Below are 26,206 nucleotides of genomic sequence, written 5' to 3'. Positions count from 1 at the left end.
TCTCTACTCTATAGTTTAATTTGTGCGAAATAAAGTCAATGAAGATAGGTTTCCCTGCGCATTCCCAGAATGCTGACGTTTACAATTACTAATCAAGGGTAACCAGCTTCACCTGGGGGTTTTTTTTCACTTGTAGCCGCGCAATATTATCTTTTACCACACAAGCTGACTGACATTTACCGCGAATAGCAAGCCAGAGGGGCGCTGTTTCACACATTTGTAGATCTCAAAATTGAGAAAGAGATGTCCGCAACTAACTAACATGATGCAAATAAACAATAAATGCCACTTGGCAAAAAAAAAACGTCGTTGTTTTATTAGAATGACAGCAGCATTAATAACAAGAGAAGTCTGTCTGACTTTGCCCTCTGGGAGAAAACGCCACTGCTGAATGCTGTCTATCTTTGTCGCTTAAATTTGGTTGGCGGCTGAACAACGCAATGTCCAGATGATCAGGCTACCTCTGTTTCAATAGGCTATTTAAAACGAGGAAATGATGCAGTCTATTCATCCAGATATATTCACAGAGCAAGCACATTTTCTTTAGTATAAATTAAGTTGCATGCACAATGACCAATTAGATTCTGGCATGTGTTCTGAGTAAATGAAATAGGCTAAATAAAAATTAAATTAAATACATAAAACAATCTTGAACCTGGAGTCTTCTACTTAAGAAACACACCTCTCTTATCGCTTGGTAATACTGTATAATATGATACAGAATGAATGAGACACTGCTTTAACAACTTCCCCTTCTTAAAAACAACTCAACATTAACATGGGGTGTATAATACTAATCCAAAGGAAGTTTGTTGAGCTATCATTTGAGAGGTGAATTGTACCCCATTGGCAAACAAAATATCTCTATGTAATACAGAGACTGTTATTGCAATGATCATCGTGACACAGACTGAAACCACCGACATTACTCTCAGTCTAGCTGTAGAAAGGTAAAGCTGCTTTGGAGACAACATAATACCACGGCCAACCTTTCAGTCACCAGAGCAGCCAGGCTGCATAGCATTCATTGTCCACAGATGCAGATCTTCAGTGCTGGAGACAAAGTTAAAGGGCCCCTGGGGCCACGTCAAGCTAATGATGGCAGCCAAAGGTAATTGGATCGACTTAAGTCCCCCCCAGGCACAGTATTAGAAAATCCAAATCAATGTCACTGGTAGAGAGACAAGGGGTGCTTAGCTTTCACAACCAATTAGGTTTAGCCGTGCAGCTAAGTACCATTCATTCAAAATGCGGAGAAATCCACTCTTTCAGACAATAGTTTTTAAAGTTGCTCTTTATCTCAAGACATTTTTAGAAGGTAGACAGGGTGACTGTGGGAAAAGGTGGTGGTCATAAAGTCTGAGAAATGCACTAAAAGGTAATTATTTTACATCACAGCTTTCCACAATCTTTGACAATGACATAACTTATTACCACCAAGAAAGATGTGGTATAACTTAGAATTAAGAAAATTAGCTGCACCAAGATTTCTCTAAAAAACAGAAAATATATTAAAAAACAAAACAAAAAAAAACAATTGTAAGCAGAGGGCATTCACCATGCCTTTCAGTGTGGTGTGGACTATAATTTGACCTGAGACCAACAATTTTTTGGAAAAGTAAACAAAACGGTAGTATATATATTTTATGTTTTTTTTTGTTGTTGTTTTTTTTTACAAATATGGACTGACATCATTAAATCATTTAATCAAAGTTATTAATTCCTGATACTCATGGTTTATTTACATTTACATCACTCATGTTCCTGAACACAGGAGTAATGCAGGCTTGTATTTTCGAATCAGTTAAGAAACATGAAACGTTTATTTTCCAGTTCTCTTCATTTATGTTTGTGAATATTCTGTGATTAATTTGGTGCCTTTAAGAGAAAATGTGTTTTTAGGACTGTGTCCTCTCTCTGTCGTCTGTGGTGGGATTAACTATTAGTGAATGTTTGCCAAATTAAATATTGGAAGGTAATCATGAAATATATGTTGCTCTGCTATGTTAAGTAGTAAAAGTCTGACACCTAGAGGGAGATCATTCATTTTTATTTAGAGGTTGAAAAGACCAAATGTGTTTGCAGAATGTTTGAGGTAATCAAATGCTGCCATCTAGTGGGTAATAGCCATAATTGCAAGTCAGAGAAGTATGTGCAAGTGGGAGCACCAAGTGAAAACACAACATTAAGGAAGGAATCAAGGTCAAAAAATGGCGAGTGAGTCATGGTCAAGTAATTCAGGTAAAAGAATCCTCTCATCTTGTGGCATCACAGGTGTTCATGTGCCATATTTATACATTAGAGGAAAGTGCATTGTTCCAGGAGTAGCCGATGGCAGTTTGTCATATTCACAACCTAACCCCGAAAGAAAAAATTAATAAACTTTTTTTTTAAGTCAACAAGTTGCACACATGCCTGCCTGCCATCCATAACCTCAGATAATCATATGTTGGCTGAAAGAAATGTACAGGATAATTTCTACAGTCAAGTGGAGTGAGAGGCATGGAAGTGATGTGGGGCCAGCCCAGGTCAAATGTGAGCAGCTCCCATCGTAATACTTTCTCACCTCAGCACCTTTGCCACCAGATCCAAAGTGTTTTCCTTAGCTGTAAACAAGCTGACCATCATGGGTCTCATGTTTCCTGGGACCTGACCCTTCTGCTTGCATGTCTTTCCACAAGACTGAGTAATTGTGGTGGAGAGAAAGAGTGTGTCAGGCCCTGCCTGCCCGCTGCTCACTGACCCTCACTTTTACACAGCTCTGCAGGGGTTAGTCAGTCTAGGAAATAACCTTATATGGTTGATGGCATCTCACGTGTATTGCTTTGCCAAGCCAATCAGGAAAAGAAATTACTTCTGTTACATCAAAGCCTCAGTCTGTCTGGAGAGAGGCGAGAGAAGAAAATGGCAATAAGTTTTATTATGGGACAGGGAAAGTACAAAGGTAGGAAAATGTGTGACAATAGTTCTATAGTCTAAAATTGACTTTGTTTCTTAATTTTCCAGAAAAGAAGCTTTACTGTCCAAGGACAAACTTGGGCAGTAATTTCTATTGTTACATATCAACACAGAGCAGTTGACAGATTTGCAGATGTGACAGAGGCCATTCTAAAACATTTACAGGAATGAATCATCTTTTAAGTCTCCAGGTTTTTTCCTATGTTTTAACTTTCAAAAGGGGGTTTAGGTCACTACAATTTTCTGTGAGATTATGGTGTGAGTTATTGTGATGGTTTCTATGGAAAACAAAACAGTGTATGTGTCCACACAACAAGATTCCTCATGCAAAACAGATTCCAACAAGTTATGACAATGTCTCAAAAGGCAGGGCATCCTCTGCATATTGAGCAATTTTACATAAAACATGAACAATCATCTCATTTGAGCTAACATGCAACAGATGACCAATGCTGTATTTCAGTAGATTATTGTTATTATTATTATTATTATTATTATTATTAGTTATTATTATTCTCAGTTTTTGTAGTCCATACATCCTATAAGACTACATTACCATTGACTGTAAGGTCTGAAGTCAAGGATACACAAATATTTTGCACTGGGCCTAATAACGGGAGCATCTATGCCACATAAGTGATTGATTTTCTCTGTCACTCTCTGTTTGCTTTGTATGCCCGAAAAGAGTCTCTGACCGGAAGCTTGTTTGTAATTAAATTGAATTAAATGAGTGTGCAGACTTTAGTGTGCAGAAGCTCTTTTTTCTTCTTCATATATACGCACATGTGACCGTCCCTCCAGCCCCTCAGTCAAATGAGTCAATTATACATCACCTCTTTTGGAGATTATTTTCCAAATCCTTTTTCTTCGAAAGAATGATAGTTGTTTTTAAAACAAAGTAAAACACCCAAGAGACACTAACAGTCTACAAAGCCTCTGCAATCCAAACAAAGTACCAGCAAGATCTAAAACTGCCTCAAATGGGACCTCTAATAACAGCCTTACTGGAGCGTCTTTGATCTGCTGCTTTTATGGCTGGAGAGTAGCAACTATTCTTGGGAAGAGGAGGGTAAACTTTACCCTCTGTTAGTGATGTTACTGCAGTTCACTGCTGTGCCTTTCCTCATAGCTTCATATATATATATATATATATAATTCACTGCTGTGCTATCACATATGATACTTAACATTAACATTTATTGTTAAACAATGACTTATTTAGCAACTACATTTCAAAATCTGATTGACCATGGGGTCAAAGGTTAAAATGACAACTCTTCAGCTGTTTGAACAGCTGGAATGGTGGCTGGAATCAGTTTCTGTTTTTTTCTATCTGCCCTTCCCTCTCTTTTCCACTCCATGTTTGAATATTTTCCAAACTGCCACGTCGCTGTTTGTGTCTTTTGGGAAAGGCCTGCATACACAGAGGACTGTCTGTCTGAACCTTGACCAGACATGGTTCACTCTGTTAGCTGTCATTATGACACAGACAGCAGAAAGGGGTCACCCTACACTCTCACCCTCTCATCTACATGACTCAGGGATGACAACGCTAACTTCTCAATCAGAACTGTGTCCCTTCTCCTTGGGGGGGGGGGGGGGGGGGGTCTTTCCAAATGCATCCCTGTGGCCTCCATACCCTTTCTGTTCACACAAAAAGACCAGGAGGGGCTGGCCTGTGGGCGGGGAGTATGATAATACCCTCCAGAGGAAGTGAGCGCAGTGTAGTGGAATGTAGTTGCCATTAGTGGGAGTTGAACTGAGGCTGGCTAACAGCTAGCCTGCTATGTTGAGTCTGAGCTGGAGACGCAGAGGATAGTGATGAAAACATGCCTCACTTCACAGTGGTACCAGTGAAGGATCAAGCACAGTCCAGCTACGACAGTCTAGAGGGGATTAATTGGGTGGATTACAGGGACACTGGACAGGACTACCCTGATCATCAAGATACTGTCAGCTCTGATGGTAAGTCTCACAACTTTTGCTAAGCTCTTTATCTCTTAGCTTGGACACAACGTGACTAATGTGAAAGTTTTGAAGTTGAAAAATGTATCCTAAAAGTGATACTTCCTGAGTTGGATCCAGCACGGCATGGGGAAGCTTTGCTTTGTCCTGAGAGCTTTCTGGACAGCTGGTTGTATGGTTACCATGGCAATTCTCCAGGGCCATTTTCCTATAGCAGGCAGGTCTGTTTTTGACAGCTCACTTTGGGTAAAGTTGTAGAAACACTTCTTTTATCATTTTTGGGTATTTTTTCCTGGCTGTGCAAGCCTTTTAAAGTAGATTCAGGGACAGATATGTAACAAAGGGAAAACAATGAAAGGGGTGAGAACCGTGGGGAAAGGCACAACAGGGGTGGGACTGTGTGAGGGGGGCCGGTACTGCCACAACAAGAAAAGGCCTCAAGTGCTTCCTTGCACAAAAGATGGAGCTCTCTTTGTGCCAGGGGAGGATTTCCTTTCACAGATACTGGCTGCTCGACAACACAGGAGCAGATTTCCCCCTCCTCGCTTCTCTGCCTCAGCTTGTCTCTCACCGTCACACACTTGTTTCTCCACTGTATCAGCATAGAAAGAGGGGGTTCAGTCCTTGACAGAAGAGAAAGGGAGGACAAGGAGGGGAGCGAGGAGTTTGTAGTCGCTGGGTAGGATTATGCGAGAGCACCACTGATTTGTGTGGGCTGAGGGAGTGAACCAACTCTGGGAACAGAGTTTTTTAATAAAAGACGCTTATAGGCGTGGCCTTCAAATTGAGCACCCACGCTTTACCAAGGGCTAGGCACAAACCCACACATTGACTGGCCATCCTCTCTCTCTCCCCCTCCCCTCTCGCTATAAACTTGAATTGAAATCCAGTGTGTGTATAAGGATGGGATGCATGTGCATTTCTGTGTGTTTGTCCATAAATGTGTGAGTGTGTATCTATACATTTCCAAGAAAACTAGCAATGCAGATGAGATTATCTATGCTTCAGTCAGCCACAGAGCTCAAGTGGACTGATATTTGAAGCATAAGAAGGAATCTCGGCACATGTTGACCTAGCTGTCTATATGTATATTTCTGGAATGCATGGAAGTCTCCCTTTAGAGCCAAATGGCATTCTCGGACAGCAGAAATGCAAGCTAATACTAACACTTAAAATAGTGTATGTAACAGTGCTTTAGAAGTTGTTAAAAAGGCTCAAATGTTGTCTAAGCAGGACTTGGGTTATGATGGCAGAGGAGAAAAGCAGATGTCCTGATATAACCCTCAAAGATTCACACAAGCTTATCGCTGTCTCCCTTGTCTTCCTGCTGTCATAATTCTCTCCAACTCACCCGAAGAGAGCTTCCTGAAGCCCAAGAACAACAACAACCATTAAACTTAGTGGACAGCTGTGAGGATGACTATATGATGGACAGGGTGAAAAGGAGGAAAAGAAGAAGAAGAAGGAAGTGAGACCATGATGAATGATGAGATGGAGCAAAGGGGGCACAGTTTGTTGCCATTAAGTTTCAAACACATGTGGGAACTAAACAGTAACAGCTACTCAGGTCACTGTTGTTGACTGCATTTTCAAAGCATCTCTGCTGTGTTTGGATAAAAGTTATAAGCATCATACCTTATTTTAAGTATATGTTCTATAAAATATATATATATTTTTTATTTAAGACGAAGAATAACACATGCAGAAAGAACCTTTTTTTGGCATATACATATTCATTATTTCTCCATCTTCAGTTTTGCATGCAGCATTGTGACATATTTAAGCAGAAAGTTGGGTGGGAAAGTATTCACTGTGGAAAAACAGCCCAAAAGTTGCTGCATGTACTAGATGATTTCATCATGGGAGTGGTGGGCTTGGGTATGCTACATGCTGTATGTGTCAGCTACAGTGTGACGTCTGCAGCATGGAGGAAGTGACACAGTGCAGAGTCTGTTTCAGCCTGTGAACTTAGCTCTGTTCACCACAGCACAGGAACAACACTGTGGTCATTGTAACAGTTCTGTGCTCCTGAGCAAGAGCAGCTACCTTGAAATAGCCTTCACATTTCAGGGAGGAAAGTATGTTGCTGAGTCTTGTGGCTACATAAAATGCGAAAATGAGAACATACAGTATGTGTCTGCTTTGAACACAAATTGTCCTTATTTTGCTACCAATAGCTGGTTAAAATCTTGTTTCCCCCATTTTATCAGAAGGTAACAAAAGATTGAACCTTTTAAAGACAGTATAAAGATTCTGCTAAAAAATGTGTCTCCAGTTGGGATGAGTGCTTCCAACTTTTGCTTTTGAAAGTGACAATTGAAAGAACATTTGTGGAAATATGGGGCAAGTGGCAGCCATATAATGTTTTGTTGTTCATCTTCTGTCTGTGTGCCCTAATCGGCTTGCAATATAATTTCTTATGCATGATCTGTCAATTATAACATCACAACAGTCTCTCTCAGGAATCTAGGAGGAAAAGTGAGCAAGAGACACTATTTTATGTCTGTAACAGCCTAAGTGCCCTTTGCCAAGGCACATAGAGATTTCAGGTATAGAGTATGACAAATAAAAAATAATATCCCATGAAATAGATAAAGTGACGTAATAAATGACCCATCAATGAAATTAAATGTATATACCTACAGGTAACATTTCTTTTTCCTATAAACATAACAGTTATTTAATTTATATAGTGATGATCACCAAATACCTCTTCCTTCTTACAAACATATCATCATTCATATTCATAGTTTTTCATACATAGCCATAGTTAGTATGCACATTTGTGAATGAGTGGAAGTTGATAATTGACACCCAACAATTGGTCCTCTATTGTGACATAATCAGCTCAGGTATTTCATTGTTGTGAATTGAACAAATTGAAAAACCTGAAAACTGAACATTGTAATATATTGACTGGGGAAAAATACACTGCTGGCAATGGCAAATTGTTGATTGTTTATTTTTGTATCATTAGATCTGCATTCATTGATTATTTTGGCCAGCGGAACAAACTGTAAACACAACATTGACATATTATCACCATATAAAGTTGTTGCAACGAATGTGATATGCAAACCTTTAGTGTTACACATCCAGCAGAAGGAGCAACATTAGAATTTATTTGGACCAATATTTGGTCACTACCAACTCTGGAGAAAGATATCTGTCTCATTTTCTTCACGCTTAAATGCTTCTCTATGTTCAACAGCTAGTCGCCCTGCCCTTTTGCTCTGAGCAGGTAGCGCAGGGTTTAACAGAGCTTTTTAGCTGCAAACTGGGACCGTAGCCATTTGATGATTTTAAACATTTTGATTAGTGCAACCTTTCTTTTTATTTTTAAAATGTGCAGGTGTGTCTGGGTAAATCATATAACCATGTAGTACAAGTATGTATTTTGTTTGTATTGGCCTCAGACTAAACAGGTCCTGTGAAACTTACGTACTGAGCGGATGATGTGGAGAATGCTGCTGTGCGTTCCCTCTCTAATTCAGGAGAACAGAGCGGCCATTCCTGTCATGCTGTCTGGCATGCCACTCAGATAGACCTAGAGCGATAAACACACTGTGGTGGAGCAGCAAATGTGGAGCTGATGACAGTGATAGAACAAATACACACCATCATCATAGATGATAAAGAAGGTCATGCTTTAATTAAAATGTTGCAACTGTCTTTCCATCCAATCATCTGCCATTTTTGTTCTGTCTGCTCATTTGCATCCAAGTGACAACAGGGCAAGCAGAGCAGCTCAGATGTTTTTTTGTGTACCTTCCTTTGTGTCTTCCTGAGGATCTCCCAGCAATTTAATGCGTTGAGTTTGACCTTCATGGGTCACTTTGACACTAAACAGATCAGTTCAAAACAAATACAGTGCAAACAATACAAATGCAGTACTGCAAGGATAAGTAACTGCAAGCAAAGATGCGCCAAGGTGCTACTTTAGTGCATTTTCAAAAGCCTGTCCCTAAAATGTTTAATATTCATACATTAACAGTAGTGTTTTCATTAGGTACAAAGGAAGCCAGTGGATCCCAAAACCTGGGCTGAACTGAAAGTACCATAACAGAACTCATACTTGATTATGGAGTGTTATTTCTGAACAAGGATAACATCACTGTATACTTTCTTACTACTTACTTGTTGTAGGGGATCTCCTTGTTCACTTTCCCTTCATTAATTTTCATGGAAAGTACTGTCAGTCAGGTTGCAATAGATTAGTGTAGGGGGAATAAATGTACTACTCTTCCAGCCTCCTCTGTGGACATGACTGGGTACAGCCGGCACTTTACCTCCAATGTAGGTTGCCGTTTATGATATTAACATACAGTAGATAATGTGTAGATAAACAAGGCAGTGACTGTACCATTCTATGATCTGTACATGTAACGTTCACACAAAGCAAACATATGTGCATGTGCAGCAAGTGTCCAGCTTAAACTTCATTAAGTCCATGAAACCGTTCAGCAAAGACAACGCAGAAAGCTAATTCTCCTGTACAGACCACACTTGGGGTTTGTCTAGTCATTAGTTCTACACCCATTGACATACGCATTTAGTTCATTTGTGTCTTTTAGCAAGTCTGTTGTACGATTCACCTCCTCCCGCCCACCTGTTCCCCCTGAGGTAATCAGACTGAGCTGACGCCCTTTTCTCATCATTAGCACACATCAAAGCTAATAAGTTTTGCTCTACGACTCAGCAGGTTAGCATTCCTCTGCTCCGTTCAGATGCAGCTCTGCATGAAACACAGCCATTACATTGGCCTATTACTACAACAGAATTACATTGTTTCTTGCCATGGCGAGGGAGGAGGAAAGAGTACAATGATACCAAAGAACTTAATATAAAGCTTGTAGAATTTTTTTGTTTTTTTACTTGCATTGCCCAGCAATGTGCATTTAGAAAATATGCCTACCCACTATGTTGATTTTTCATGACCAACATGACAGTATATGCTGAAATATACTGTGCAGACCTTTTTTAACTATATTTATATCTATAAATACATGTAAATAACCACATTTGTGAGTGACTTAATCCTCGTGGGCAGTTCATTATTAAACAAACATTTTCATGAACATATCTGCATTCATTCAAATATGGTATTTTATTGGCTTGCCCTCAGCTTGCACCAATGTGGGAGGATAGGTGCACTCGGCATGCCCCACTTATATGTTGTTATTTGCAATTATGACAAATACCATGCCTCACGTTGTTGTGTTCTGCCTCCACAGTGATGCACCATGCTGTAACTAACATAATGTTAGCTGGGTCAGCTCTGTACTGTATACAAACACATGATGACTGGGCTTTGCTTTTGTCAGATTTTGGACTTCCACAGCTCCTTCTTATGAGTATTGAAGTTTCAGCTCATGTTGGTAGAACTGGACTAGTTTCCACATATACTCCAAACAAGTCATGTCAAAGTTTATCTTAGTCTTAGGATTGATTGCTTATTTAGTATTTTGCCTCATGCAGATGGTTGGAAAAAGCAAAGCTGGTAGATGTGAGAGTGGCACTGAGAGTGGGGAGAATCGTTTCAAAATATATAACGAGCTGAATACAGTGGACAATAGAGAAGAAGTTTACCCTTGAACCATTTGAGCTGCTTCCACCCAACAGCTGAATCATGTTTGTCCAACCCAGTGACATCGTCACATCTAGCTATGCTTGGAAGGTATGCAGTGTATAAAAGCAGAAGGAGCAAATGATATGCACATATACTGTCTTTTACTGTCTCCCTCTCTCTCATTTACACACACACACACACACACACACACACACACACACACACACACACACACACACACACACACCACCTCCAAACACTACATAATCTGTAGAACATTCTTGCCAATTTACTGCACAAAGTAGAGTGGGCTAATCTGTACGACTTCTCTGCCTCTCAGTGTTAAGTCTTAAATGTTTATTAAAGAGCAAGTTTAGCAAAGAGGCTTTTTCAGACCGTAAGAAGCTAATGGACAGCAATATTGTTTTCCATGTCTAATCGGCTTTCAAAAGTGCAGACACATTACTATGAAGTTTCTTTCTCTCTTGAACATTTGTGGTTTTGAAAATGTCCATTTGAAAGATCATTGTTAAAACTCTTGAATACTCTACTACTGAAACTACTGAATACAAATATTCCATTCAAGTCCACTGTGCAGTCTAGATAAAGTAAACTGATGACCTGTGTGGTGAAAAGTCTTGAAGAAGTTGCAGGAGTTGCTTGGAAGGTTATTGTTGGACCTATAACTGATCATAAAGCACATTGTTTTTGTCTTTGTAGATTTGCCCAGAGAAGTGTGTTTTTGATTAGAAGTCATGAACTTTGTACTTTGAAAAGACTTGACATCGTAGCATCTTCTCTGGGAATTGATCTGGTTGTAAATACACGGCAAATGACACCCCTGACACATAGGCTGTCTGTCAAAACCTTTGCTTTGGACTGGAGCTACTTCCAATCTGGCTAAAAGGCCAATGAATACAGTGTGTTAATATTTGTCTTTTCAATATTCTGTGGTTTTATTCATTTATTTTGTGACATATTTCCGTATCTAGTGTTCACCAACACTTTATACTTTTTTTCTTGACAAAACGAATCCTCGGAATGAAACAATAAAGAGTAAAAAGATAGAATATCTTGAATGCTTGTCTGCAGGTAGTTAGTCAGCAGAAAGAAAAGGTCATGTACGCCCCTGCTTAAGCTCTCTACGGTGATACACCCTTCTGTAAATGTGTCAGTCCCACAGCAAAGACAGTCTTTGATCTTCTGGCTGTGGACCGGTTGTGAACTGTTTTGTTGGGGGCACAAGTGACATGTTGGTACACGTTGCAGCAAAGCCTCTGTGCTGTTCTGTGCACTCAGCATGACTCTTTGTGTGCCTTCAAAACAAGCCAGTTAATCTTTTTAATCAGATATTTAATGTCAGGTTATTAACAAGAGACCCCCACTGTCTCCTTAGCCTCATTGTTAAAGTGACTTTGGTTTGGCTGAACTATTTTAGGTTTTAGCATTGGGATAGTCATGTGGAACAGAACAACAGTGTTTGGAGCAGCACTGATTGAGTAACAGTTCCTGCCAGGAAACTGAATATATCTCACTTTATGGCTAATTATGAGGCAACATCCATCTGCATTGCTCCAACTGCAGTAGTCTCCCTTCATTGTGGCTTCAAACACAGACATTGAGTTATCATCCCATGCCACTGACAGCAAGTTGACACTAGAGGACAGTGTTGGCATAGTTTTTACTCTTATCTCTTCCCAGACTTCACTACAATCCAGCTGTGTAGTTGTCATGGTTTGACCGATAGGAATTTGGCCTTCGTGCTTCAAATGATCACCTCATTTTTTCAGGTCTTTACATCCTTTAGACATTTAGACATAAAACAATCCCTGCTTTAATGAAGAAATGAAACATCATGTCATGTCTTTCAACATCATATGTTATTGTTATTGTTATTGTTTAGCTTATTGCTAGTTTCTTGGAATAATGACTTGGATGTAGGAATACAGATACTGTAATACTGCAGATCTCTGAGATACTTTCAATCCAACCCAAGGCTCTTATATCCCCATGAGCAGGCAAGCGCTGTGCATGTATGTGTGTGTGTGTGTGTGTGTGTGTGTGCTTGCAAGTCAGTGAGTTACCACTGTATCCTCTATTCCCCACCTCTCACCCCCCCTCACCATGCACCATGTGTTAGAGCTGGTCCCTGAATGAGCATTCACCATGGGTGACCGGGTGTCCTGGATAGTAATCGACAATTCCCCAAGCTAGAGCACAGCGTACTCTGTTGCAGTCTGCACACAGCACATAACTATGCATACCCACAGTGATACTAGCAGCAGTGGGACACAGAACACAGGTGAGTGAAGACCAGCATTGAAGCTCACTTGCAACAAAGAAGATGTATTTTCAACACAGCTGAGAATATTTTTCTATTTCATGCCCACTTGGTAAATTGGCAGACTTTTTGTTGCAGGATTAATTTGGGTTCTGAGATGCTGCTGTTAAAGTTGACATGCTCTAATAACCCAAGGTTAGGTCATTTCTAGGTAATGAGTTGTGTGCATGCCTGTGAGTGTGAATGTGTGTGCAGTGCTACTTTGCGTGCAATAATTGCCCCAGGCACTGTGCTCGTCTCTGCTTGATTCTTTTCTTCAAAAGCAGAAGTTAATGAGAGTGAAATCTAATTATTTGCCTGTTTATCACTTGGACTTTGCTTTGTTGGTCGGTGCTGCTTTAGTCCTTTCACTGAAGCGTCACTGCATGACTTGTGTTTCTAAAGTTTACTGCTACATGGGGATTATTGAGATGAATTATAATCAATAGACAGTTCAAAGCTGACTGAATATTGAAAAGGATTTCCACTGAAAAACAGGTATAGGTATATAATTCTATTTTTCTACTTTGTTTTGCTAATTACTCTACAGGCAATGGTCCTGGGTTGTTATTTCTTGTCCTAATGGAGATTTTAACTCAATAATGCCACACATTTCACAATCTTTGAAAACTCGGATATTTCTTTAGTTTGACTAAATGAAATCTAGAAATAGTTACAAATAGTTTGTTTCTAGCACGTGATCTTATTTTATTTTTCATGCAAATTGGTGACATTGACTAAAACCACTTTTATTACATATCCATCAATGACTGTTAATCCCTATTGACACGTTGCATATGAAACTTATATAACTTACTGCCATGTGACTCTATAACATGTGAAAGAACCAAAGTGATTGGGATTGTAATTGTGACTCTTTTAACCAAATGATCGCATGTCCATATTTGTTTGTATTAATTTAAATAAATAAATAAATAAAATACTAAAACAACACAGCATAAATTGTACATTCTTAATTATACAAATAATTGACTGTATTCTAGTGTTTTTGAGAGATTTAATTTAGCATTATCTACATTTTTTTAGTTGCAGGTTTTACAAAGTCATAGAAATCATGTCTCGTATCATGTGAGGCACAATGACATGATGTTGCAGTTACAGTGTATGTGTTACCAGGATGCCTCCAATATATCTCTAAGAGCAGTGTTTGCCTGATTTACTGGCAGGAAAATATATATTATTTGGCCCTGGCGTATCTCAAATTGTTGGTTATCCAAAAAGCAATTTAGTGTGTATTGTTAACCATAAGTCCTTTTTCCTCTCTCTAATAGGACATGGGAATCATAAAGAAGACAGCCCATTTCTCAACAGTGCTGATGCTGCTAGCAAGAAGAATGACTTCTATGACAGGAACCTGGCTTTGTTTGAGGTCTGTTATTTTTACTGTCCAATAATTCTGTCAGATGGTAGACTTAAACTCATTCCTTTAACCTCTGGCCCTTTTCTTCCTCCCAGGAAGAGCTGGACATCCGGCCGAAGGTTTCCTCTCTGCTCAGCCGCTTGGTCAGCTACACAAGCATCACACAGGGAGCCAAGGAGCATGAGGAGGAAGAGAGCGCTCAGGCCTCACGTAGGAAGACCCCCAAGGTCAGGAGTCAGGAGTCAGAAGCACACTATGCCTCACTGTTTTTATCACGTGTACCCTGTGTTTTGAGGTTTAGAAACATTATCCTCCACCTCTGTCTCTCTCCCTACCTCGCTGTCCAAGTTCTAGTTTTATATTAAGACTTGTTGATTAATTGCTCATGCCTTTGCATGCTCTGCAGTCAGACTGTGGCTGTGCAAGACCTGAATACATGGAAAGAGCTGATAACGTGATTGAATGACCTTTAAAAAGTACATCAATCAATACTAGTGATCAATGTACTTGTTTCCTGAAATGTCATGGTCAATAATCTCCCCTCTCTCTCTTTGCCCCCCCTCCCCCTTTCTCTCCCTCGTTCTCTCTGTCAGTCTCCCAACATGGGCACTCTGATGGGAGTCTACTTGCCGTGTCTCCAGAACATCTTTGGTGTCATTCTTTTCCTGCGGCTGACGTGGATTGTTGGGATGGCTGGCATCATGCAGTCCCTCCTGATTGTCCTGATGTGCTGCTCTTGTGTTAGTATGCACACACACACATCATGTACTGTACACAGACACATACACACTGTTACACTGGGTTGATTCCACCAACAATGTGGGCCAGCTTTTATTGCTAAACCAGTCAATACAATCCGCATGGTTGCATAAGCAGCAGCAATTATTAAAGGCAGAGAATGTCACTTTGATTTGTGCTTTTTACTGAGTATGCTTCCATGACCTTTCTTACATAACAAATACTGTGGTTTTATTAACTCCCAGGCTACACATGCCAAATGTTTAGGAATATGCTCTCTTAGATGGAAACTGTGCTCGCTTTAAGCTGTCAACTTGATGAGCAGATATTAACGCCCACAAGTTGCAGTTACATCTGTATGTGTGACCTTTTCCATATTAATCATGTTTTCCCCCTTTCCTCTGCAGACAATGCTCACTGCCATATCAATGAGTGCCATTGCTACGAATGGTGTTGTTCCAGGTAATACTTTGTATTCAATGAAAAAGTCCCTCTGAATACATTTATCCAGCACATATCCTTCAGTAACTACTATTCATACTTTTGATTTTGAAGATTTTGTAAAATAGTTCAGAACTGAACTGGCATTATTGGGACATAAACTGCTTTTCAAATAACTACTTGCAGGACCTTGGTATGTCCGGTCTGCTTTGAATAGATGTAGAAGTTTCATTGTCCATTACATATTCTTCCACTTGGGGGCAGCAGAAATGTACTGTTATTTCCTCTGCATGTAATATAAAATGAGGGCTTTCTGTATGTAACAGTTTGTTTTACTGTTGTAGCTGGAGGGGCATACTTCATGATCTCACGCTCCCTTGGACCCGAGTTTGGAGGAGCTGTGGGACTGTGCTTCTACTTGGGCACCACCTTTGCTTCTGCCATGTACATATTGGGGGCCATCGAAATCTTTTTGGTCAGTCAAAAATATTATTCTGAGGTTATATTCCAGCTCACATTTGTATTCTAAGATATGATCCCTAAACACTCATCTGTCTCTCACACTGTTCAGCAATTACATGTGTAATTTGTTTCTCCTCAGAAATATCTGGTCCCCCAGGCGGCCATCTTTCACGCCACAGACCCCCCTGGGAGTGACAGCGCCATGCTGAACAATATGCGAGTCTACGGTTCTATCTGCCTCAGCCTAATGGCTGTGGTGGTTTTTGTAGGAGTCAAATATGTCAACAAGCTGGCCTCTCTTTTCCTGGCCTGCGTCATTATCTCAATTGTCTCCATCTATGCTGGGGCATTCAAATCCATGACTCATCCGCCAGAATTCTCGTAAGTCTGCAGAGACGGTTTGCTAGAATAAAACATGACATGACTGAATGAATGAATCAGAAGAATATGTCTCAACAGGAAGTAGTGTGAATTATGGGGACCTTAGATTTGTATGGGGGAGAGAGTGCTAATTTTGTGTGAAATGTTCATTCCACATGTATACATGTGTCTCTATTATTATTTTGCTTTTTTCTGTTTTGTTATGATTCTATCTGCCACAAATTACACGCAGTGTGATTTTCAATCAAACATTGATAAGATATTTTCTTTTGAGGCCACAGTCCATCCTATAAGCATCAACATGTGGAAATGACACTGAATTAACTTTTGTTTATGATGATAGAGAAGAGGAATATGATGATGATGATGATGATGATGATGATGATGATGATGATGATGGTGGTGGAAATAGTGAGGACTAACAGAGTTATAATTGTATTTTTGTCCATGTTATTGCTGTAGGATCTGCATGCTTGGAAACAGGACTTTGGTGAGGGATCTCTTTGATGTGTGTGCTAAGACAGTGATACAGGGCAACATCACAGTGCCCAGTCAGCTGTGGGACAGATTCTGTCTGCCGGGGAACATGAGCAGCGCTCAGTGTGATGACTACTTCATCCAGAACAATGTGACAGAGATACAGGGCATCCCTGGACTGGGCAGTGGGATTATTAGAGGTACATTTATCATGAATTGGCTAGAGAGTTAAGTATATAGCCTTGGATTGTGTTAGATGATAAAGGTAACAACTCTTAATGTTCCAAGGATATATATCATTATTATAGACACATAGACTGATTAAGGGGTAGAGTACAGTGTTAGTATACCCATTCAAGGTCAATTTGCCTTTTCCATAATCATTTTGTGGCAAACTTATTAGAAAGCTATACCATTATATTTTGAAATATCCTGCTTCATGAATAACATACACCTGACAAACTTACATTTACATTGACCCCCCCGAACACAAACACTAGTTATACGTTATATTAACGTACATCACCCCTGTCCCCCCTGCGTTACATTAACGCACCCACCCCCTACTGGACACTTTACCTGCACTGTTGTTATTTATCTTATCTTATCTTATTTTTATTCTTATTCTTATTTTACCTTTTATATTCTACTTATTTGTTATCAAAACAATAGCACCTTCAGACCACAGCAAATTCCTTGTAATGTATGTTACTTGGCAATAAACAGTTTCTGATTTCTGATTTCTAATTTCTGATATAATGTCACTTGCCTCTTATGTTACTTGGTTGCCAAATATTTAAATGTCTTTGTTATTAGAAAACATGTGGGGTGACTACCAGCAGAAAGGGGAGATCTTAGAGAAAGCGGGGCTACAGTCAGTGGATGCCCATGGTGCCATGGAGAACTTTGGCATGTATGTGTCAGCAGACATCGCTACATCATTCACACTGCTGGTGGGGATCTTCTTCCCGTCTGCCACAGGTATAACAACGTCACAAACAAGAAAAAAGTGTTGTTATGGCGCAAACCTCAGTCTGTATGAAATGATTAACCAAAATTTTTCCAAAAGTGTTTACCTCAAATCTGAAATCATTTAGCTAATGATATCATTGTGACAACAAGTGTAAAGATTCATCGGTAGATCTGTTAAAACTTAAATCTATAAAATGCAGACATTATTTTTTATGCAATATCAAGCCATTTAATGCAAATTGTAACTTTAGATACCCGCTTTGTTGTAATTTTTACAGAAATAACTTGCACACAGTGAAACTGCTCCACAAATGCACCAAAATAGGGAAGCTTTAAATTTCCCCATCATTCAGCCAGTAGAGGGCATAGTTAAACAGTTTTTACATGTCCTTTGTTTTTGTCTACTTTTTCTTATAGGTATCATGGCAGGCTCCAACAGATCTGGTGATCTCCGTGATGCCCAGAAGTCCATCCCTGTGGGAACTATCTTAGCAATTACAACTACTTCCCTTGTTTGTATCCTTATTTTGATGACCACATACACAATAAAACTAACAATCTTACTCCTTCGAATGGGACAGGAAAGCAGATTTGATCTGAGCTCCTTGACTTCTTGTATTCAGATTTGAGTTCTGTGGTCCTTTTTGGGTCTTGTATTGAAGGAGTAGTCCTTAGGGACAAGTAAGTTCATATGCAAATTAGTACTATTATCAAAACCCTTTTTGTAAATAATGAAAAAGATAACTTCATCATAAAAGTTTAATTCAGTCAGCATGTACTTGCAGGTTTGGGGATGCCGTCAGAAAAAACTTGGTGGTGGGAACGCTCTCCTGGCCGTCTCCGTGGGTTATTGTCATTGGCTCCTTCTTCTCTACGGTTGGGGCGGGCCTGCAGTCGCTCACTGGAGCTCCCCGGCTTCTACAGGCTATTGCCAAGGACAACATCATTCCTTTCCTCAGGGTACACACTGTTAATGACACATTGTGTAACTACTTCAAATTCTCTGAACAATGCCATTTTACTAACTTGCTGCAAGACAGAAATGGCTCCGGATGGACACACAGTCAACAACAGTTACCACAGTCTGTTCCTTATTATTTCCAACACATGTGATAACATTCAGTATGTTGTGCTGGAAATGTTTTCCTTTGTTAATATTTGACTTGCATGCTTATTTGAATGTGAGACAGTACCAACAAAGTCATTTGCATTGCTGCTCGTGAAGGTTTCAAATTTTTTGTTTCAGGTGTTTGGTCACGGAAAGACCAACGGAGAGCCTACATGGGCACTACTACTGACTGGTCTCATAGCTGAGCTGGGCATCCTTATTGCCTCACTGGATATGGTGGCTCCTATCCTTTCCATGTAAGCTCACATACATACACACATGCCAGACTATGACATATGCCAAGTATATACTGCACACACCCCACATATTGATTTCTCTGACACGTTGTGTGCATGAATTTCTTAATTGTCCTGTTTGGTTAAGGCCAACTACACCTCTGACAATACGATATTATCTACTTAAAATGTATTGAAGATTCTCTTTGTCTTTATTCATCAGGTTCTTCTTGATGTGCTATCTCTTTGTGAACTTAGCCTGTGCAGTTCAGACTCTTTTGCGCACACCCAACTGGAGGCCAAGGTTTAAATATTACCACTGGTGAGTACAGGTGTATGGTGGAGATACATTGTTCTAGCTGTCTCAGGCATTCAAATCACCGCCTCAGTACGATTTATGCTACAGCTGCCTTCATGAAAGACCAATGCATTATGAATACTTAAATAATGTTCCTGTTCTTGGTATGCAAAACATAACTTCAGGCTTTATACGTCACACCCACAGGGCTCTGTCCTTCCTTGGCATGAGTATGTGTCTGGCTCTAATGTTCATCTCCTCCTGGTACTATGCTATTGTGGCCATGGGCATTGCTGGGATGATCTACAAGTACATTGAGTACCAGGGGTATGTCTGGAGTCTAATAAGCATTTGCACTTTTTCTTGTGTGGTATGAAGTGACTTTTACATATCTGTAGTGGATGCTGGTGGACAGCTGGTCACTTAAATTGTCGTTTCTTATGTTTGTGTCTCGTCTCTTCCACTCACAAACAACAACAGAGCAGAGAAGGAGTGGGGAGACGGTATAAGAGGACTGTCCCTTAGCGCTGCACGATACGCCCTGTTAAGACTAGAGGCTGGACCCCCGCACACCAAGAACTGGAGGTACAGCTACGCCTACGGGAGCTGCCCTGAATGTCTCCACAAAAACTCCTTTGGATTGGATCTTTGAGAGCCACATTGCATGTTGGGATATAAAAGCTCTGACACATCTGTGCTCAGTTATAAGAAGAGTGCAAATGCTATCCATGAAGCAGCATGAAGAACCCCACACAGACAGCCTCTCACCACTAATTAGTTACTTTGTTTCACAGTCAGTGTCATTTTAAAAATGGATAAGCAATGGATTAGTGAGAAGCTGCAACTTTTATCAAAATCCTGTCAGTAGCACTTCAGAAATAATAGAAAAGAGAATGATGATAATACAACACAACATAAGCAACATATTAGAGATTTACTACCAGCTGCTATATTGACACACAATGAGTAAACAATATCAGGCAAGTACGTATGTAAAACAGCTTTGGGAAGTTGTGGCTTTTTTTTAACTAGAAGCATGCTTACTGGGCAGTTCCAGTAAGTTAGCATGCTACCTTTTGCTGTAATATATAACCATTCTGACGTTGCACATTCTCTTTTTCCACTCACTCCTAATGCAATGACAGTGACACAATAGCTTGTCTGGATAGTTTTGACTTAAATGCTGTAGGAGCAACAGTTATATATATGTAACCTAGATGTCTTAACAATGTTCACATTTCAACCAGATGTATACCTGTTTTAAGCTAGAAATCTAGATGTGTTTTGACCTGCAAATCATAGAATGACTGCTTGACACTGGTACTTGAAAAGTCAAATATTTAACAATTCAGTTATTAATATCTAACATCCTCCCCCAATAACAATGACCATTCAGTTAATCTTGTTTTGATAGATGAATTCTAGCATCAGCGTATGTCTGTGCTTTCTGTACAACTGCATGCAATGAACATCATTTTTCTCTATACCTTTGATTCTGTGCACCGCAGACCTCAGCTGTTGGTGCTGCTGAAGCTGGATGAGGACCTCCATGTAAAATATCCCCGACTGCTCACCTTTGCCTCGCAGCTGAAGGCAGGAAAGGGTCTGACCATTGTGGGCTCTGTCGTCCAGGGCAACTTCCTGGACAGCTATGGGGAAATGCAGGCAGCTGAGCAGGTAAATACTGAAAAGGGATGTATGCTCTACACACTTCTCTATTGTTCTGTGTTGCTGACTGTGCTGCAACTAATTGTTACAAATGAACACCTTTTGTAATTTGAAAAGAACATTGAAGCGCATACATGCTTCAACGTGAATTTTACATTTTTGTGACATTTCTTCCTCAGCAACTGTTTTTTTGTCACTTTAATAAAGGGCATGGCTGGAAACAGCTTGTTGTTGTCAGTACAATATGGTGTCAATGAGCCATTTCAATTAAAATAGGGGACTGGTGCCGTAGTGTTTTTCATAATGGGATGTGTTTGGGAAAGAATTAAACAAGTGAAGCAAAGTTTGCTCTTGTTTATGTGACAATAAATGGAGAAAAGATCCTCCAAATCTTCCTCAATTCACTGAGCCAATATTCATGCATTATACGAGCAGTATTAGGAGTCATCATTAGAGCTTGTGCAATACAGGGAGGTAGTGAAAGTAAAACCTAAATCTTTATGATGTATGGCATGCACTATAATCTGTTCAGACATATGAACTTTAGATACTTTTCCTTGAAAATGTGTTTCCATTTATAACTCATTTAGAACTTTAAATATCTGCTTATTGTGATCATGGACATTTGTTCTGCCAGGCTATTAAGAATATGATGGAGATCGAGCGTGTCAAGGGTTTCTGCCAAATTGTAGTGGCATCGAAGGTGCGGGAGGGTGTTGTCCATCTGATCCAGTCCTGTGGTCTTGGGGGCATGAAGCACAACACTGTGGTGATGGGCTGGCCGTATGGCTGGAGACAGAGTGAGGATCCTCGTGCCTGGAAGACTTTTATCAGTAAGAGTCTCACTGAAATACTGTTCAACGCCCAATTAGTATTACGGCACCCCTAAATATGAAATGCCTTAATGTTTTAAGGGATACAAATGTAGTTTTTTTATACTTAAATGCTCATGTACTAAACAAATGCCACACTATTATGAACTTGTAAGGTGCCTGAATAAGCTAAATCAACATAGTATTTAACATTGTGTGCTTGTTTTCATCTTACTCATACTGAATGTGGGGTGTAGCTAAATTTGTTTATACAGTATTCATTTATGCAGTACAGTTAATATCCATGCCTCCATGTTTTCCTCGCCACTCAGACACAGTCCGCTGCACAACAGCTGCCCACCTGGCCCTAATGGTGCCCAAAAACGTGTCCTTCTACCCGGGCAACCATGAACGCTTCACAGATGGCAACATTGACGTGTGGTGGATCGTCCATGATGGGGGGATGCTAATGCTGCTGCCTTTCCTGCTCAAACAGCATAAAGTGAGATCAAAGCTACCTTTGAGTTTTACTCCAATAAGCTATTTAAGAATTTATAAATAATATAGTTGTATGGTCTCTAGAATGGATGCAGTGTGTTGAGAACGTTTGAATGCTGTTTAAAAAGTTATAACATTTTAAGCATTTTCAAATTATATTTAGAAAGACCACACAAAAAAATAAGTGTTTCCAAAATTGTGAATGTATGGATAACTTACTAATCTCTAATTACAATAAAAACAAAACAAACTTTGAAATGTAATCATTCCAAACGTGCATGCTCTCCTTTAATAGTCTTTGTTAGTTTTAGTTTTATGTTATTTGGGGCTTTCCCTTTTGCAGAATGTTGCTTTTTACAACTTTTATTTTGAAGTATGTTTTCTGTGAGTAATTACATTCACATCTATTCAACATTGCATATGGCATCACACGTTAGGCAATAACTTTATTTGCATTAGGTTTGGAGGAAATGCAAGATGCGCATCTTCACTGTAGCCCAGATGGATGACAACAGCATCCAGATGAAGAAAGATCTGGCCACGTTCCTTTACCAGCTGAGAATAGAGGCTGAGGTGGAGGTGGTGGAGATGGTGAGCATCCCTCTTATACAATTACTTTTTTATGGCTAAAACCAGCTAAGACCAGATGTCCATTATGGTATACTGAAACAAAACAAGTTTGTTGTTTACTACAAGATGCCACAAATGTGTTTGTTTCAAAGAAAATGGTCAAAAAATAATTAATTAATTTGCTTTCATGGTCTCTCTGCATTTCATGGTCCATGTTCAACAGACAAATACGTTTCAGTTGGACTTATCACTAAAATGATGTTTGTACTTTAGCATGACAGTGACATCTCAGCATACACCTATGAGCGAACGTTAATGATGGAGCAGAGGTCCCAGATGTTGAGGCAAATGAGGCTGTCCAGTGCAGAAAGACAGAGAGAGGTAGGTTTGTTTATTCCTGAAATATTTTACAGATTAAAAAAAAATATATTACACATGATAAATCACTGAATTTCCATGTTTTCATGTTTTGAATCCTCACTACTGGTTGTCTGTAGTGGGTCAATTTGGGACTTTAATCTGCTCAACCTTAGCTCTGTTAATTGCTATGAGTGACAGTGTTAGTTACATACAGTATATCGACGACCAGGCCTCATAATATTCCCGTGGCCATTTCAGGCCCAGCTGGTTAAGGACAGACACTCTTTGGTGCGTATGGGAAGTCTATACTCAGATGAGGAGGAGGAGGTGGTGGAGGCTCCTCCAGAGAAGGTTCAGATGACATGGACGAGAGAGAAGTGTGAGGCTGAGAGGAGGAACAGGAACAATGCACCCGAGAACTTCAGAGAACTCATGAGCCTCAAACCGTGAGTCGCATTCAGTTATCTTCAGCATCTTTTTCACCGCCTCTCATTTAACCATTAAAACCTGTGGTGTTTAATGCTGTTTGTTTCTCTGTTTGACACAGTGAGAGCTTGCTTTGAAATAGTCCAAAGAAGTTTCTTTTTAGCTCAAATCCATTTTACTCTGTGTCTCTCTCCCTTGCTGCACTTCAGGGATCAGTCCAATGTGCGCCGAATGCATACGGCTGTGAAGCTGAATGAGGTAATAGTCAACAGGTCCCATGATGCTCGATTAGTGCTGCTCAACATGCCAGGGCCACCTCGAAACACAGAGGGGGATGAGAACTGTATCCTTTGCCAATATGATCAAACAGAAGTGGTCTTGCATCATTTCAAAGCAGCAGGGCTACAGTATGCATACAAAGCGTGGAGGCTATTGTTTGGTTGGTTTTACTTCTTTAACCTGTACGTCAGATATGGAGTTTCTGGAGGTGTTGACTGAAGGCCTGGAAAGAGTACTGCTGGTCCGAGGTGGAGGTCGGGAGGTTATCACTATCTACTCATGACCAATTATTAGCTGCTACATCATCATGAGCATCTGCCGCAGAGCAGAATACATTCCACCTCTGGACACTAGGCCGTACCTGCTCTGCTGCCAGACAGTGTGGTAGATGCATGAATTTGAACTTTTATTGTGAAGTATGGACTTGAGTACAAAAGAGGTTTATTCTATTCTTGGAGAATAATGGGACACATTAGTGTACATATCCACCTGTATGTTCACGGCTCTGCTATTCTTCACAAATGAAAGCTTCCCTCAGAAATCAACGCTTGTGTGTCAAACACAAACTCTAGATAATAATTTTCTTATTTATAGATCACAAATATGTCTTTATATGTGATAATAAACCTATTTTTGACAATTTGGCAGACAGAACTGTCTTGAGTTGTATGCTTGTTGTTAGAACATTTTCAATAGTATGGTAGATTTTTATTCTAAACAGCTCTTTGATTATTTTGGAAGCACATTTCTATTTATTTATTTATTTTTTCAATATGTCCCCACTGAGGTAAAGAAAATTATGTCAAATGCCAGAGATCATAAAGTTTTTAAAAAGATTTATAATTTATGACCATTTGTGTTGTTGTTAAGAGAAAAAAATGTATATGAATGACTTTTGAACTGTTACGTTTGTAATTTTTCTACAGACCTGAAAAGAATATCTGCACACAAAAAAATGTCTTAATGTAAAGTATAATCCTTAAGATTTTCATGAAATCAAACCCCATTTTTGACATTTTTTAAAGGTATTTACAATAGCCATTTTAAATATCTATATCTATATGGCAGTTTTTATTGTTAGTGGTGGAGTCCGCCATTCCCGCTCTGGATTCAAATTTCCTAACTACGCATACCTACAGCGTGAATGTGTTTGGTTGTACTGTTAACACAACACACCAGTTGCTATTGTCTTGTATTTCTGACAAAGTAGCTGCTCAAGGAATGTTTGCTTTAGTATATTAAACCCCATTTTCTGTTACCACAGTCACCACAGGTGTCGCCAAATCAACCAAGACTGAAATATTAAGGATTACAACTTTAAGCAATACTGATCTCAGCTACATGAGACTTTCACGCCCTGTCTTGTGTCTTTTCAGGTCTTTTTTTAATAAGCTGCATATGATCAGTATTTCAGGCCAGCATACAGTGTAGAGAACAAATGTTAGACTAGACAATCTGTGCAAGCCAAGAGTGTTTTATATGTAAGGGATAAACCATGACACGGTGTGTAGTTATTAAAAGCAAATCACACAATGCTAAGAATGCTCCTGGTTTTGCTTCACTTTAAATTTTATAAAAACATTTTTTTCTTATTTTTCAGCACAGCATAGGTTGGAGTGGATTATCCCACTTAAACCACTTGCCAGCAATCCAAATACAAGTTTTTGCTAATAGAACATTTGGCACAATACACTCTTTAAATGGAAATTTTATGTTGGCAGTATTTCAGTGAAGCTACAGTATGAGTATACATTGTTGAAGAGCAATGAGGCGATTAAATCAAAGCTGTGTGGTTATGTGAAAATCATGCACATGGTGCCTTTACCAAAGCAAATTTCTATCAACTTTGTTGGCAATACAGTATTAAATCTGAATCTTATCAGGGCAGGTTTTCACACTGTTGCTTTGAGTAACTGCTATTCTGAGTTAATAATGAAATAAGAAAAACACCAATGTAATTCTCTGTTTGGCCAAAGGGCAATTTAGCTCACACTAAAATACACACACTATTTTGTAAACTTCCATATCATATTATGCTGTAAGATGAAATAAAAAAAACATCTGTTCATAAACTGCTCTTCCTGTGCTATTTTGTTGAAGCGCTTCATAAAATACTAGTCATATTATAGCAATTAATACTTAATATGGTCTTAATATGATGATAATGCAACACTGTGCATTTAGTGGCACAGTAACTGAACTGTTTACCTTAGCTATCCCTAGCCTAGTGACCCCACCTCCTGCTCACTGGTCAACAAAAGATAACAAAACCCTCAAACAATAATTC

The 26,206-nt window shown here is 39.5% G+C and overlaps 1 protein-coding gene across 2 annotated transcripts; it reads left to right on the top strand.

Annotated features, from left to right (window-relative positions):
• Window positions 1-4,787: 4,787 nt before the first annotated feature.
• On the top strand, window positions 4,788-24,750 carry slc12a4 (solute carrier family 12 member 4). 2 transcript variants are annotated; one of them, XM_070906274.1, is made up of 24 exons: window positions 4,788-4,923; window positions 14,105-14,202; window positions 14,289-14,420; window positions 14,787-14,933; window positions 15,339-15,393; window positions 15,717-15,847; window positions 15,974-16,215; window positions 16,678-16,892; window positions 17,509-17,673; window positions 18,082-18,180; window positions 18,288-18,345; window positions 18,450-18,624; window positions 18,911-19,029; window positions 19,232-19,330; window positions 19,514-19,633; window positions 19,787-19,891; window positions 20,815-20,983; window positions 21,612-21,807; window positions 22,119-22,288; window positions 22,744-22,857; window positions 23,128-23,235; window positions 23,473-23,660; window positions 23,850-23,983; window positions 24,111-24,750. In XM_070906274.1, the coding sequence occupies exons 1-24, from the start codon at window positions 4,788-4,790 to the stop codon at window positions 24,200-24,202; spliced, it is 3,267 nt and encodes a 1,088-aa protein (XP_070762375.1). In that variant the 3' UTR covers window positions 24,203-24,750. The 2 variants fall into 2 exon arrangements, with proteins under 2 accessions (XP_070762375.1, XP_070762366.1); XM_070906265.1 differs by having other exon boundaries at window positions 22,744-22,875.
• Window positions 24,751-26,206: the final 1,456 nt, after the last annotated feature.

Source organism: Enoplosus armatus, chromosome 1, assembly GCF_043641665.1.
Source record: "Enoplosus armatus isolate fEnoArm2 chromosome 1, fEnoArm2.hap1, whole genome shotgun sequence".
Classification (NCBI taxonomy): Eukaryota; Metazoa; Chordata; class Actinopteri; order Centrarchiformes; family Enoplosidae; genus Enoplosus; species Enoplosus armatus.
The sequence above is the reverse complement of the archived record's forward strand: the minus strand, read 5'-3'. Positions and strand labels throughout refer to the sequence as shown.

Excerpts from the sequence above, each read along its gene's own strand:
- slc12a4 (XM_070906265.1), top strand. The coding sequence starts at position 4,788 with ATGCCTCACTTCACAGTGGTACCAGTGAAGGATCAAGCACAGTCCAGC. Across the intron at positions 19,030-19,231 it reads GTGGCTCCTATCCTTTCCAT|GTTCTTCTTGATGTGCTATC; the intron begins GTAAGCTCACAT and ends TTTATTCATCAG. Across the intron at positions 22,289-22,743 it reads TCCTGCTCAAACAGCATAAA|GTTTGGAGGAAATGCAAGAT; the intron begins GTGAGATCAAAG and ends TATTTGCATTAG.